General features: G+C 40.9%; 1 protein-coding gene across 2 annotated transcripts in view; it reads right to left on the minus strand.

Annotated features, from left to right (window-relative positions):
- The window catches only part of cdh8 (cadherin 8), a 163338-nt gene extending 146941 nt beyond the window's left edge, over positions 1-16397 (minus strand). For both annotated transcript variants that reach the window (XM_072464741.1, XM_072464740.1), the window contains exons 1-2: positions 15950-16397; positions 13369-13934 (exon numbers count right to left, since the gene is read on the minus strand). In XM_072464741.1, coding sequence (XP_072320842.1) covers positions 13369-13647 — 279 coding nt within the window. In that variant the 5' untranslated portion in view covers positions 13648-13934; positions 15950-16397. The remainder of the gene's footprint in view (positions 1-13368; positions 13935-15949) is intronic.
- Positions 16398-16641: the final 244 nt, after the last annotated feature.

The raw sequence follows: 16641 nt of genomic DNA on the forward strand, positions 1-16641 counted from the left end.
GTGTGTGTGTGTGTGTATGTGTGTGTATGTGTGTGTGTGTATGTGTGTGTGTGTGTGTGTGTGTGTGTATGTGTGTGTATGTGTGTGTGTGTGTGTGTGTGTGTGTATGTGTGTGTGTGTATGTGTGTGTGTGTGTGTGTGTGTGTGTGTATGTGTGTGTGTGTGTGTGTGTGTGTGTGTATGTGTGTGTATGTGTGTGTGTGTGTGTGTGTGTGTGTGTGTGTGTGTATGTGTGTGTGTGTGTGTGTGTGTGTGTGTATGTGTGTGTGTGTGTGTGTGTGTGTGTGTGTGTGTATGTGTGTGTGTGTGTGTGTGTGTGTGTGTGTATGTGTGTGTGTGTGTGTGTGTGTGTGTGTGTATGTGTGTGTGTGTGTGTGTGTGTGTGCTCCAGCGGCTGAGCAGGAGCTGCCTCCTCCCTGTATGTGAACGACATCTGAACATTTTGACATTCTTATTTGACACAATTTTGTTCGATATTGGATTCAAACGGAAAGTGGGTTTATAATACATACCAGAAGACAAAATATTAATATTTTTTTATATTTCATTTTTTCCAAGATTGACGCCCCTGAATGCACATCCCTGATTGGTTCTCATTGGCCTGCACATATGTCTGTGTGGTCAGTGCAATTCTGTTATGATTATTTGTCACATTGCAGCTCCAAAAGGAATAATTGTTGCTTGCAATCAACTTACAGCAGCCAATCAGAGAAGCCAGAACCTATAGCAATGAGACAATAGGAGCCTGAACACCGATTTATGCAAACCTTTTCATTCATCATCACCACTACAATGACTGTAACAGGCTCACAAAGCAGAGTGAATACACTGCTCCTGTGGACCTTTACAATTACTTGTATTCTATTTTTCGATCGAGTGACACTTTTGTAGTCTCTCACGTTGCAGAGTATGTGGTGTCGCTGTCTGTCATGCGGGTGTCAGGCAAATAATTGTTGCAAAAACCTGGTCTGTGCCGTTTGTGTCACGTCTTCCAATTGCACAAGATTTCAAAAGTATCTAGTGTGCAGCCAGCCTCATACTCCTCCAGCTATGTTCCGTAAGTGCAGATGCAAGCTCACAAACTATTTTAGCTATTTAAACCCCACCAGAGGATGCGATGGAGATCTAAGGGCTGAAAGACAAACTACTCGATACACATTTCCACGCGGCTGCCTGGAAAAAGATTATAGGGCTGTATTCCTGGCCCTGTTGTGGGTGTGAGAAACCAAACGGAATTAAACTCTCTCCAACACACATCGATGCCCTTTCCCGTCTTGGATGTAATCATGAATGAATCCTGCGTCTAATTCGGGCACCATATCTTCCGAACATATTATTTCCAAGCCAGTGCCTAATAATTTATGTGGGGTAACGGCTATCAATCACTAGCAATAATCCGGCTAATATTCTCGTTGACTCCGGGACTGGATTCATCAATCAAGGGCAGGTAGAAAATCTTTAAGGATTCAAGCGAAGCAAATGCAGATTAAGGTGCGGGGGGGTGGCTAATTAGAGGGTGCTCTCGTAGGTGAAAAGAGAAAAATTGAGCTTTGATGTGTTTGGGAATCACAAACGGTAAGGCCGCAGGGAGCGCGGGGGAGTAGAGTCAAGTCTGGATCCGAGTTCAACCAAAGCCAAAGCCAAACACTCAAAGAGGAATGTGAACAATGTGATTTCACTGCAGCCCATCAGCCCCGCAGGCAGACTTACTGGACTCAAGAGTCACTCGTGCCATAATCACCCCGTCACGCTGAAGAGGAGACGGAGGGAGGGGGAGAGGAGCCATGTCAGTATCTATAAAGCCATGTTCCAAAGTGCAGCTAAAAAAGGGAAATGCCGCAAAAACCTGCTCAGATAAATAAACAAAGACACAACAATGATGTAACGTGGCAAATGGAGGGGCGATATTGAAAAAATATACCTTCAAATATATAGAATGTTTTATTATTATTAACCTGAAGAAAATATTCACATTTAATGTAAGGATTAAACAAAGAGGAGTCGTTGTTGTTTGTTGTTGTTGTTGTTGTTGATGATGTTGTGTTACTTTTATTGGCGTTCGCAGCCAACTGAAAAGGTGCATTTACCGTCACCTACTGTAGTTGTGCGTCTTAAAAGTATGTGATTTATACCGTGCTATGGTGCTATTTTGCAACTATTATTATTATTTGGCTACTATTATTATTCATTGTTGTAAGTTGCACCTTAATGCCAGAGCAAGTCCCAGTTTGTGAATTCTAGGGAATGGCAACAAATTATTCTGATACAAAAATAAGGCACACAAGATAATAAATAAATGACAATATCCATCAGAAATGTGGTAAAAAATGCTACAAAAAGATGTGGACGAGGTTCAAATATTACAGTGAATATGTTTCCACTTTTTAGTCTAATTAGAGAGATTATATTTAGTTTTTTCAGCTTTTTAACTGAGCTTTTATCATTGATGATACAGTCAATATTTCAATTTCCATCTGTAAATCAAGAATGTCGACATTATGCATTTTATATATATATATATATATATATATATATATATATATATATATATATATATATATATATATATATATATATATATATATACATATATATATATACATATATATATATATAATATATATGTATATATATACAATATTTCAATTTCCATCTGTAAATCAAGAATGTCGACATTATGCATTTTATATATATATATATATATATATATATATATATATATATATATATCACATAGTACATTGACTAAGGGTGGCAACTGTATAGATATTTTGGTGTATAGTTCCTTGTCTACATTATTATGACTTTTTTTAAAGATGGCATTGGCTACTATGTTATTTAGCCTATTTGTTTTCTACTGGCATCTCTTTTATATGACGTAGAAGGCTAGCCACAAAAAGCAAAGCAAAAAAACAATACATATACAGTGCTCTGGTAAAGACACAGTGGGAAACAGCTTGCAGCAAAGTGGTAAATAAACCTGATGCAATGACTTCTACTACAGTCCTTGATCTCTTTGTGACTCAACCTGGCCTGAAAACGAGAAAACAGCAGGGCAAATATTTCCGACCGCTCTTCAATTTACGGTGAACACAACTCAAACATGGGTAGTACAACAGAACAGGAAAGCCCTCTCTCTCGCGTGTACTCGACAGCAGCAATCCAAAACGCTGTGGTCCGACCGGCTGCGGATTCTGTCAAAGAGCTCGTTGGCCAGAGTCAGAGTTCTGTTTCTATCAGCGCACACGGGCTGACAGAGCAACGTTCTGAAGGTTTTCCAGACAAAGAATGGTCAAGAAGGTACAGAGCGTTCAAAGGACATGGCTTGAATAGAACTGCTTTTAATGACGCTAAAGCATATATTTTTGCACTTTCCTTTTACTCATTGTCAATTTATCCTGGATGGTTTGTCACGTTCTTAAAAAATGAAATGTATATGTCTCAAACAGAAGTCACAAACAGATTCAAATACAAGTCATATCTGCGATGAGGAGACCACGCCCGCATTATCAAAAACACCTGTCTTGGGATAAATGCTAGATACATAAGTTTAATGGCATAATGCAGATAAGGTGGCGAGCCGTTCACCAGAAAAGTAGCATGGTGTACCTTTAATCTTTGTGCTCTTAGGCAAGACACTTTGCCTAGTATGGAACAGGTTAAAGAGTGAATGGTTGGTGGTGGTCAGTGGTCAGTGGTCAGTGGTAGTAGCTTACAATCATTCAGTTTGAAGTGAATGAAGAGTCTTTGAGAAACCATAAAAGTGCTACACAAACATAATGTGTTATTATTATTTTGACTTTGAGGGGGTAAAGTAATCATTTAAAAGACAAAATAGTACGGATCTCTCTCTCTCTTGTTGCTGAATCAATAATCAAACGTCTTTTTTCTCCCCTTTCTTGTACCCGTCTCACTCTGTGCATTCTTCCGCTACAGCCCGAGATTGATGAATATTAATGTCGGGATTATCAATTCTCTTTGTGTCGTGAAAATATATACAATGCAGCGGTTGGATGAAAGACTTTGGACAATGGGTTGGGGGAATAAGACAATTTAGCATATCGGCGCTAGCTTTCAGGCAACCAAGGGGCCCGTCATTAAGAATCCACAGTCTGTATGCAATAAGTGACGGGCCTATTGGGAGAGGAAGAGTCGCATGTGAGACAGTGGGATATTGTTACGCCAGAAGGCCATCAATCTGTAAAAAAGGAAACACAAACAGACAACGCGCTTTGGCGCCAACTCAGCATTTTGTCCGATGTTTGTCTTTTGTTCTTAGGCAATGCACGCTTTAATGAGTTGTTCCTTTTGTACGTTTGAATAATTTAAAAGGGTCGCGGCGTATGGAAGAATGCAAAGGGAATGCATCATGAAGTGGTGTCATCGCTCGATGGCGATGGGGGGAAAATCTAAGGCAGGATGTGATTGTTGCTGTGTTTCTAGGAGAAGCGTTGATAAAACTTAATTTAAGCTCATAAAATGTATTGTCGTCGTAATGTTTTGTGTCGTATATGAAATTGTATCCGCCTCTGTCTTTTCCTGACTCCTCCTACTCAAGAACCCGACGGAGCGCTGACCAATTAACAAGCGTTCCACCACCAGTGTGCTCCCATTTCCCCTAAAATATTTGAATAAAACGGTCTTCTTATTTGACAAAACATACAAATGAACTGCTCTTTGCTGCCCTCACCTGGTCTTTCACGTTGAAGATGCATTTACTGTTTTCCACCAAAGAGTATATTGTAAAAGCAGGAATTTGTGACAGTAGAGAGTATTTTCAACTACTTCTTTTCAACAAGGAAGTACGAGCCAAAAGCAGCGCTCTCTTGGCTGCGCTTGGGTGGACCACTGCAGTTTCCCTTCGCCGTCTGAGAAAAGCTCTTCTATGGAGCTGTGCACGAATAAAATGAATACATAGGGATATTAACAACGTGCCAAAGGGTTAGTGAGAGCTTCAATATCCTTCTTTTGCAGTGTGAATATTAGGAACCCCGGGTTTCAGTTCGGGAACAGGCCTCTTCCTGTCCGTATCCTATTAATCCCGCCCTCTCACTTCCTCCGCTCTTGGACTTCCCTCTTTTCTACTTGTCAGTTCTTCAAACAAACCCCAACGAGCTGGTCGCCCCAAAACGGCCTTCAAATGTCACTCTGAACCCAAATCTAATCAAGTGTTTCTAGTGCTAAAACAACTCTCCATGCAAATGTTCGTACTGCGCCCACTAATTGAGTACTGTGGGTAAAGTTTTGGATTAAACCACTGTTTCCACAACAAGACGTCTTCATAAACGTCTTCTACACCCTTTGTTTTCTAGCACATTGAAGTATTTGTACGTACATCTTTAGTGTTTCTCACCTACATCCGTGTTCCCGATCCCACGCCAGCTACAACATCTGCGCTTTGTACCGCCGAATCACTCCAAAGCCATTCTCCTCTCCCTCCTCTAATTTGGCACGAGATTAAATCAAGAGCTGCTTTTCCTAACATTACCCACTGCTATCGGTCGTCACGAGAGCCTTAACCTGCTAAACGACACACGAACCTGCCTCCACGGTTCCACGGGCATCCACCGTCACACTCCATTTGCCCACATTTCCTGTGCTAATAGTCGGTGATTTCGGAAACATTCCTGGCTCGTGATGAGTAATCCTAAAATCCCCTTTCAAAAAAATGTCTGGCCGTGAAACTACAGGCGAGCAATAAGCCTTCACAGCTGTCTTCCCGGTTTGGGTTTAGCAGGTACGGCAGGTCGGGCCCCTGACTGAAGAAAACGTAGCGCGGTGACTCAAGGTGGTGTCGAGGAAGAAAAGGAAAGAACGATGAAATGTCCAACACGCGTCCTCTTTTTGTTACTATTAGTACTTCTTCTTCCACTATTACAAATATCTCTGTTAGTCGTCATATTGTCTTTGTTCTTCCATCTTTCAGAGTTGGCAGAGCTGCCCTGAGCCTGATTGACAAAAACATGGCTGCCATTCTTACATGATGTGATGGTTGAATATTGTTGATAGTTGAAGTGAACCTGAAACTTTCTGGTTAGAGGGAAAACTAATGTCACTGCTGTACAGAAGAAAAATACATTTGGGCTTAATTCCATCATAAACATAAACATAAAGGATTATAAAGCTAAAGTGGTTAATGTAATAAGTCACTATTGTTGTAACAAATATTTAATTTTGCAATTTTGATTCATAGACGTTTGATTAAAAGTAGTTGCTCAACAGTCAAGGCCAATGTATGCAAGTAATTTGCTTTAGTCCAGCCATAATATAATACAATGTTCTAACTCTACAATAAAGGCATTCAAACACCATTAGAGATATCACAACATTAAAAGTTAGTGTTACGATTATGACAGAAACAACAGTTTTACGATTCTCCATGAATGTTGGATGAACCAAACAACTTTGAAAATTAACTTTAATTCACTTGTTTATTGGATCGTAAACATTCTGAATATTGTGACTTTCCATTTTACTTTTTAGGAGTACAGACTGAACTGAAAAATCCTGACTACAATTGTCACAATTATTATTGTTTAGTTCTTACGTTTGTAATGTGTTCTGGATTGTCACGATTATGGATTTGCCAGGTTTATGTCAACAGTAACAAAACTAACAAAACTAAATTAACTTTGACCAGTTGAAATCCCAGTTAAAGTGTAGTTTAGTTAGTTAGTGTAGTTTATCTCTTTGGTCAAAAGGAAAAAACAAGAACAATTCATTACAGTATTTTACAGACTGAAAGGGTTTGGGCTGAAGTAAAAAACAAAAATAAAATAATAATAATAAGAAAGTTATTTAAAATCCAATCAAAAGCAAAGCAGAATTATCATTGTAATAGATTATGTGGAACATCCTTTGTTTTAGTCAACACAGATGCCAAAAACAAAATCATGAAATTGTGTTAATGATATTTTTGGTTCTTATTATTATTTAACCGCTGCCAACACAGCACACCAACCCACTTCCTAATATAAACACATGACTGGGTGACGTCGGGTGATGGGGGACAACACAATGTGGAGGAATATCAGGGATTACACGTTTAATTAGACCCAAAATATCCAACATGGACCGACTCCAGTCTTGGCCGAGGCGATGCTTTGACAGTCGGCCCGCAACCCAAACACCCAGGACGCCTCGACATTCTGCAAAATACACAGCGTTCCGTTGTGACCCGTTTGAATCGCACCTCCCACTCGCCTTAGCTTAATTTTTTTTTTTAATTAGGCGTGAGAACTACCGGGGAGAAAGGAAGAAATGATATTAAAGTGGCGAAGAATAGAGGAGATTTATCGTCTTAAAACCAACACAATGCCATCTCCGCCCGGACTTATCTTAGCTCTGCCAGGCATACTCATGAGCACTTAACCTTGATGTGAGCGCCACCCATCACCATCGCTTAGCAAAAAGGCAGAGCGTCCTCTCTTCCCCCCCCCCCCCCCCTCTCCGCCTCCTCTCCGCCGCCGCCGCCCCGCTCTCCCCGATCTGTCCTTCAGCTATAATGATGATGCTTTACACCTATGACTAACCTGCTACGGCGGCTGGGTTTGTTGCCAAGCGCTTTACGGAAGCCTTGAGAGGGGGAAAGCATCCTTCAAGACACGGAAATGCCGTCCACCGCTGACGAGCGAGCGGATCTTTCAAGCTTACAGCGCGGAGAGGATAGAGTGGTCAGTGCCAAGTGTTTAGAAGATGCTTCATAGTTGTTTATATCCTGGCAGTGGGCAATAGTCCATCAGGCTAAAAACGACCGGAATTTACGAGGGCTGTGGGAAGAAATTCCTGGTCGACCAATGATGGGCTCTGTGCTTTGATTAGACTACTGAAAGGGGCAAAAGATCTCGAAAAGATTTCAGTAAGTATACTGATGATTTGACCATGCGTCCGTACATGCACTGATGAGACCAAGAGATTAGAGATTGTGCGGTTGTAAATATGTGTACGATAAAAAAACACCTTGTGAAAAGTGTGTTTGTCAGCAAATGTGCGGATTAAACTCACAATTCACACCAAAATCTCAATTTCCTTCTTCTTTCGGCTGTTGTGGAGATAAATCATTTTAAAATCTACCTAAAAAATGTGCGGACTAATGCAAATTTTGCTCAACCAAGGCACTGTCGACCGATTAATCGACTAAACGACTAAATGTCCACAGCCCAGGCACGGGTCGTGTTATTTTGTTGTTGTTTTTTTTGCCATGGCAAAGATTTAAGATTAGGTTTGGACTTTACGATGATCTAGTTGAAGGATAAATGCTCTAAAATTCTTCAATCTCACATCTTAATTGCATACTGTTGGACATTCCAGGTAAAACAATAATTAAGGATAATAAAAAATGCTAAAACATAAGTGCATAACGTGATATTATTTGTAGAGCTGTGTGTCTTTAGTCGATCAATTGTTCGATGGTGTCTTAGTTGACCAAATTTTGTACGAGTCAACTAATTACTTTATTTCAATTATAAGGATTTACATGGGACAACAGCAGAAAGGAGAAGATATGGAGAGAGTTAGTTTAGGATTTGACAGTGAATCCTAACCTGATTTTTCCTTTTTTTGCATGAACTCAAGTCTGCAGTTTGGGTCAGACACAGAGACACTTAAAGAAATATTTTGCCCTTTTTATTTGACTAATCGATCGGTAAAGCATGTGATTTAGTTGATCAAGAATTTAATTGTGAGTGATTGATTTTACATTTTGTCACAGTTTTCTGATGATGAAACCTCAATGAATTTTAAAACATTTTTAAACACATTTCTGTTGGATTAACACCACATTGTCTGACTATTGTTGTCTGGAAACTCAAAAATATACCTCAAGACTGTACCTTACCTCTAGACTGCACCATACCTCTCTAGACAGTACCATACCTCTAGACTGCACCATACCTCTCTAGACAGTACCATACCTCTAGACTGTACCATACCTCTAGACTGCACCATACCTCTCTAGACTGTACCATACCTCTAGACTGTACCATACCTCTCTAGACTGTACCATACCTCTAGACTGCACCATACCTCTCTAGACTGTACCATACCTCTAGACTGCACCATACCTCTCTAGACTGTACCATACCTCTAGACTGTACCATACCTCTAGACTGCACCATACCTCTCTAGACTGTACGATACCTCTAGACTGTACCATACCTCTCTAGACTGTACCATACCTCTCTAGACTGTACCATACCTCTAGACTGCACCATACCTCTCTAGACTGCACCATACCTCTCTAGACTGTACCATACCTCTCTAGACTGTACCATACCTCTGGACTGTACTATACCTCTAGACTGTACTATACCTCTCTAGACTGTACCATACATCTAGACTGTACCATACCTCTCTAGACTGTAATATACCTCTAGACTGTACCATAACTCTAGAATGCACCATACCTCTAGACTGTACCATACCTCTAGACTGTACTATACCTCTAGACTGTACCATACCTCTAGACTGTACTATACCTCTCTAGACTGTACCATACCTCTAGACTGTACTATACCTCTCTAGACTGTACCATACATCTAGACTGTACCATACCTCTCTAGACTGTAATATACCTCTAGACTGTACCATAACTCTAGACTGCACCATACCTCTAGACTGTACCATACCTCTAGACTGTACTATACCTCTAGACTGTACCATACCTCTAGACTGTACCATACCTCTAGACTGTACTATACCTCTCTAGACTGTACCATACCTCTAGACTGTACCATACCTCTAGACTGTAATATACCTCTAGACTGTACCATAACTCTAGACTGTACCATACATCTAGACTGTACCATACCTCTAGACTGTACTATACCTCTCTAGACTGTACCATACCTCTAGACTGTACCATACCTCTAGACTGTAATATACCTCTAGACTGTACCATAACTCTAGACTGTACCATACATCTAGACTGTACCATACATCTAGACTGTACTATACCTCTAGACTGTACCATACCTCTAGACTGTACTATACCTCTCTAGACTGTACCATACCTCTCTAGACTGTACCATACCTCTAGACTGTAATATACCTCTCTAGACTGTACCATACCTCTAGACTGCACCATACATCTAGACTGTACCATACCTCTAGACTGTACTATACCTCTAGACTGTACCATACCTCTAGACTGTACTATACCTCTCTAGACTGTACCATACCTCTAGACTGTACCATACCTCTAGACTGTAATATACCTCTAGATTGTACCATAACTCTAGACTGCACCATACCTCTAGACTGTACCATACCTCTAGACTGTACTATACCTCTAGACTGTACTATACCTTTCTAGACTGTACCATACCTCTAGACTGTACTATACCTCTCTAGACTGTACCATACATCTAGACTGTACCATACCTCTAGACTGTAATATACCTCTAGACTGTACCATAACTCTAGACTGCACCATACCTCTAGACTGTACCTTGCCTCTAGACTGTACTATACCTCTAGACTGTACCATACCTCTAGACTGTACCATACCTCTAGACTGTACCATAACTCTAGACTGTACCATACCTCTAGACTGTAGCATACCTCTAGACTGTACTATACCTCTCTAGACTGTACCATACCTCTCTAGACTGTACCATACCTCTAGACTGTACCATACCTCTAGACTGTACTATACCTCTAGACTGTACTATACCTCTCTAGACTGTACCATACCTCTCTAGACTGTACCATAACTCTAGACTGTACCATACCTCTAGACTGTAGCATACCTCTAGACTGTACTATACCTCTCTAGACTGTACCATACCTCTCTAGACTGTACCATACCTCTAGACTGTACCATACCTCTAGACTGTACTATACCTCTCTAGACTGTACCATACATCTAGACTGTACCATACCTCTAGACTGTAATATACCTCTAGACTGTACCATACCTCTAGACTGTACCATACATCTAGACTGTACCATACCTCTCTAGACTGTACTATACCTCTCTAGACTGTACCATACCTCTAGACTCTACCATACATCTAGACTGTACTATACCTCTAGACTGTACCATACCTCTAGACTGTACCATACCTCTAGACTGTACCATACCTCTGTAGACTGTACCATACCTCTCTAAACTGTACCATACCTCTAGACTGTACCATACATCTAGACTGTACTATACCTCTAGACTGCACCATACCTCTAGACTGTACCATACCTCTCTAGACTGTACCATACCTCTCTAGACTGTACCATACCTCTAGACTGTACCATAATACTTGTTAAGAATTCCCCCCAAAAAACCTTTATCTGTTCCCCTCGCTTCTCTGAAACCGCCTCTAACTGTATTGCCATTAAATGTACATGAGCAATTTAGAATTCCATTTCTCTACAGCACCATCATTTTTGCATAGAGCTTAAGCCTGGCCAGCGCAAAGACTCCGTTTGACTTGATCCTTTTGATGAGCAGTCGCTGTCGGATCCAGCAGAGGCGGACTAATTGACTCGCTTGAAAAATTAATGCATCACTTAACAACATTTTTGTGTCGGTATTTAGCAAACACAGGTGCTAATCCCGGACGGTGGCAAAATGTTTAATTGATGCTGGCATATGACAAAGTTTGGCATTGAAGAATCAACAAGAAGAAAAAAGAAAAAAGGAAGGACCATCTATTCTATCTCGACACTGCATTCACTAAGCCACACATGAATAAATGTTGTGGAATGGATTGGATTTCGAGGTTTTTGAAGAAATATGATTAAATGCTGGCTATGTTTTCACAGAAAGTACACCATGAATGCACAATTCAATAAAAACAAGTTCAACACTTGTGACTGATTTGATGCCACAACCAAAAATAAGAACATCTGAATAATACAAAAACATTCATGCTAAAAAATATGTGGATATTATATATTATTGATCACTAGAACGCAGATGTTATGTTTTATGGGCATCACCAAAATGGATAAACCAAAAGGAAACTTGACTCCTAACATATTTTACACTGGTAGTTGTGGTGATAAAGAAAATTAATATGAACAGAAATGTTTTTGAAGGAATATGCTATGTTTTCACAGCAAGTGGTACTTTAAAATGTAAAATAATAAAATATGTTGTAAAAAATACATGCATGTGAATGATTTAATACCATGGCCAGAAAAAAGAAAATATGTGTATGCTAAAAAATTTTGCAAATTTGGGGCATCATCAATAGATAATATAAGACTTTTTCCACTACCAGTTTGGGAGAAAAATATAACAAATATGAACAGAAATCCAGTATTCCACCAAAAAAATAAACTTTTTAGTACACGTTGAACATTTCATCATATACACTGCACAGGAGCAGTGCAGTGCAAGGTGTGGGAGGAGCCAGGTTGCCAGGTTGACTCTCCCCAGGTTAGCAACCGCACGGAGCAGTAAACAGGCTGCTCGTCGCACTGGCCACTTGCCTTTTCTTCCATTGAAAAGTCCCTGAAACGTGTGAACAGAGCCAGGGAGCAGGTGGCCCCTAGCAGCGGGATGAAGACCACAGCGAGGCTCATTTCAAATGGAACGAACTAAAGCCACAGCAAAGAGTGACAATTATGTGTCTGTTGTCAAAGAAAATGAGAAAGAAATGTACAGAATATTTTTCATTTGGATCAAGTAACAAGGTGAAACAGCACATTCAGAAATGTTTTATAGTCATTATTAATAACTGCACAAAATTAACAGCAAATAGGTCTAAATGATTATGCATTTGACAAGACTTTGGACTAAATGGGACAAACACGCCAGATGTCTTGTGCTTTCTATGTTTGTACATTTCTTCTATGTCATTTTATCTGTTTTGTTTTGTTATATTATATAAAAGTTAAAACATAAATAAATAATAATACTATTAGATACCAAGCAATGATTAAACTAGCATTTAAACTGGATACTCATCAGAATTTATTGTCACTGTGGTATTAAAATCGCCTTTTCCTTTGTAGAAAAATCGAATTTGAAATCTTGTATTGGCACAAACCTCAGCGCTATAATGAACAAAAATGAAAACATAACAATAAAAAATAAATGTTGACAGAATATACATTAAAAATATAAATTGTACATGTTACTGTAAAGTAGTAACTGTAAAAGCTGTGAATATGTCCTACTATTTGTCAATTAAGAATGCTGTTTGCTTTGTTACCACTCTGGAGCTTTATGCCTCTCTATTGCCCCCTACCTCTCCACGTCCTTCACATCCCAAACCCTCCTTCTACCCAACAGCCAAGTAAGCAGCAAGACTATAAAAATAAATAAATACATACAAACTTGAGGGAGCATTCAAATAGCTCCAAATAAATGTTTCCACATGATAAGCGAGCTTAACATAACACTGACAATCACAGTGCACTCACCCTGCCAACCAGGATTGGATCGGGTCCAGAGAATTCCTCCAGCACAAACATTTGATTCCAAACCCATCCTCTCTTGGCGCGGCTCAGTAATCTTTGTCCTTTGCTTCCAGGACCGCTCGCCACCACGGGCCCCGCTGCTGAACCACCAGTCTGCACGCCTCTGGAGTAGCTGGCGATTGGACTGCTTGACGCACAAGTAATCCAAAACAGCAGCAGCAGCAGCGCCACCAAAAGATCCGTAAACATCTCCCCGGACCGCTTTGGCATCCTGGCGGCCATTTGTTTGGTCTCTTTGTTTATTTGTTGATCTCTCGCTGGTTTGACCCCCGTTCCCTCCTGCTGTCCGCTATCTCCTCCCTCCCTCGATGCGTCTTTTCAGATCAACAGCTCCTTCTTAGATAACAAGGAAAGGTTACTTGTGTCCTCTTTGAAACTCGGCGCATTCATGGCGTGATAAAGGTCACTCGCATGGCTCGACGTGCGCCCGTAGCATTGGGTAAGGAGGAGAGAGGGTGAGGTGCCCCAGCTCAGCGGCGTCCATTTGGTTGTATTCTGAATTGGAAGATCTGAAATGGGAACAGTCAAAACTTTGTTAGTGGGATTTTATTATTATTTTTTACCAGGAAAGAAATGTCAAGAGGTTGGGGAGAGAGACGGATGGGGAAGCAGTGCCAAATAAACAATACAGCAAATCACTCTGGGCAGCCAAGAACACGCTCAAAAAAAAGGGGGGAATGCAATGGAATCTTATTTGAGTCGCTTCAAGAATGAAGATTAATTTCTAAAACTTTTAGTTATAAAACATAAGTCTGTCTCTGTAATCCCTGTCAGAATTATATTACATAAGTCACTTTTCAAAAAGCTAAAAAACAAACATGTGCAATTCGTGCCTAACTTTTGTACAAGCCAATCATTATTGACGACAATTTATATTTTGTCCAATTTTGCGGTGTTACATGCTATGCCTTGCCATGTGACGAATGGCATTATAAAGCAATAAGCAAATCCACTCATTTTTCTTATTTTAGAACGAGATGTCAATATGCCACTTGATTATTACAAACGATGTTTCCGTAACACCGCTGACCCTATCTTGTTTCCATATTACTGCAAACAAATGACTTGCTCGGCTGTATCCAATTCTCTATCAGAAAGCCTGGCTTTAATCTCTTGTTCATAGGGATTATCCAGGAAAGATTTTTATGAAAAATTACACATTTCTTATGATTAATGCTATGTCAATACAAGCCGGGGTAAATTGTCCTCCAGGGCTTGTGTTTTCCATTAAAAATCCTTAGACATGCAGAACAGTGGCAGGTTGCAGATAGAGCGGTTTGCTGCAGGTGAGTCCCACGATGTCAACAGCGCTGGAGCCGATTGATACCAACGTAATCCAGCAACGATGATGATTTTGGTGATTATGACAGCTGATAAATTGTACTGGCGTTTGAAGGCATGTTTAATCGCTTCCAACGCACTGTAATATCGTGTCGGAACTGCTGCTATGTGATAAGGATGGACAGATGTTTCGGGGGGGAAAAGTTACAAGGAGCCTGGGGCTTTACTGTAAACCTGAGATTGTTAAAACGCAGAGTTGAGATGTCGGGAATTTGGTATTAGCTCTTATTTGTGATTTAAATGTTTGGTGGGTAGAATTTTGTATTTATTTTTTATGTTAACTTGAAAAACTGTGAAATTAAGAATTTAATGTTGCCATTTCTTCACATTTTTACCTGTGATTTGTAACAAAAATCCCTCATTCATCCAGATTTGTCCAGATTGACTTTCGGATGGAAGTCGAAACATCTTGATTTGTAAAACATTGCCCAGTAAACTTTTTCTACCATAAATTCTAAAGTTAAGTCTCTTTTCTCATACTTAGAAATTGACACAAAATGCAATAATTTTGTTGGTGAAAGACTATTAAATGTTAAATACGCTGCCCAAAATTGCCCAAAACGAGCATAAATACCAATTCCCATTTAGACTTTTTGTGCCTTTGATAAAATAATCGTGTCTACGATGACGCGTGACTGGGCTGACAATTTCAGCACCACGGGGAAAGGGGACAGCTCCAGACGCAGCCGGAACGTGAGAGAGAAAGCGTCGGGCGTTGGAGGAGCTGTCCGGGGTACTAGACGTGCTTGTCCGCAGAGCAAGAGCCGAGAGACCGCTGCCTGCCCAACTGCCAATAAATCAGTTTAGTGGATGTCTTGAAGCAGCCTTGTATACGCGAGCATTATTCTGCCGCGGAAGGATAAGGTGCTCCGTTCCCATCCAATCTCCTCTTGCGCTCTGAAGTTTCTTGTCTAGAGTACATAATGTCTTCATTCATCAAGACAGGTGGCAGTTTAAGTTGGAAAAAGAAGCGAGTGCCAATATTAAATGTGTGGATTTTATTGTTGACTTGTCCTTAAATGAGTCGTGGGGAACGACAGAGCCCAAGTTGCACACGTTGCAGTGCACAAGCGTGTGGGGACCAAAAACCACGTAAAATCGTCTTTAAAAAAATAAAATAAACCTTGACACGAGCAAACCGCGGCGGTACCTGTTAGAAAATAGTACAATTAGCTTTACTTACTACGACAGGACCCGCATCCTTCCTTCCGCGGTGGTGCATAATTCCCCTTGTGAAACGTGTAAAGCCAAAAAACTCCGGTGCGTATCGTTCGACGCGCTGGGGAGAAATGTGGAGTGGAGGTAGTAGAAATCCTTTTTCCAACGCGAGGGAAGCGTACAGCCGTCTGTTGTCAGCGTGCAAGGCAGTTCTTTTTTTTCTTTTTTTGTTGTTGTTGCTTGAGTGTTATAGGAGCTCCGACAGGCTCGCTCGCTGGCCGACTGGAAAAGTGAGCAGGGGATGGAAGACAGACGCGCGGCGGCGAACAGAGAGCCTCCCCTCCGCTGCGCTCATTGGATTGATGAGGAGCCGGGTCAACAGGCGCGCAAATGAACGCGTGCCCGGCTGCCGTGGACGCGCAGAGGTGGCACGTCTCGGGTTGCAGACGGTAGTTGGAGACGGATAAGGAACGGGGGATGCATACGGTGTGGCTGCGTAAAACGAGGGGTGCAGATGGGTGATTACGGCGTGCGTCCTCGCGGCGTGCGTCCTCGCGGCGCGCGTTTGACCATCACTTGTGTTGAGGCGTATTAGTTAAATGAAGTAAATGGACACGACCGCGACGCGTTTGCTTTACGCGCGCACGTTATTTGAGATGGGTTGAGGGAGGAACAGTTGGGCACTAATGCTGAAATCCAGCGTCTAAAAAAAGGTTG

This window comes from Eucyclogobius newberryi, unplaced genomic scaffold (genome assembly GCF_026437365.1).
Source record: "Eucyclogobius newberryi isolate DKJ021-1_F unplaced genomic scaffold, fEucNew1.0.hap1 SCAF_5, whole genome shotgun sequence".
Lineage (NCBI taxonomy): Eukaryota > Metazoa > Chordata > Actinopteri > Gobiiformes > Gobiidae > Eucyclogobius > Eucyclogobius newberryi.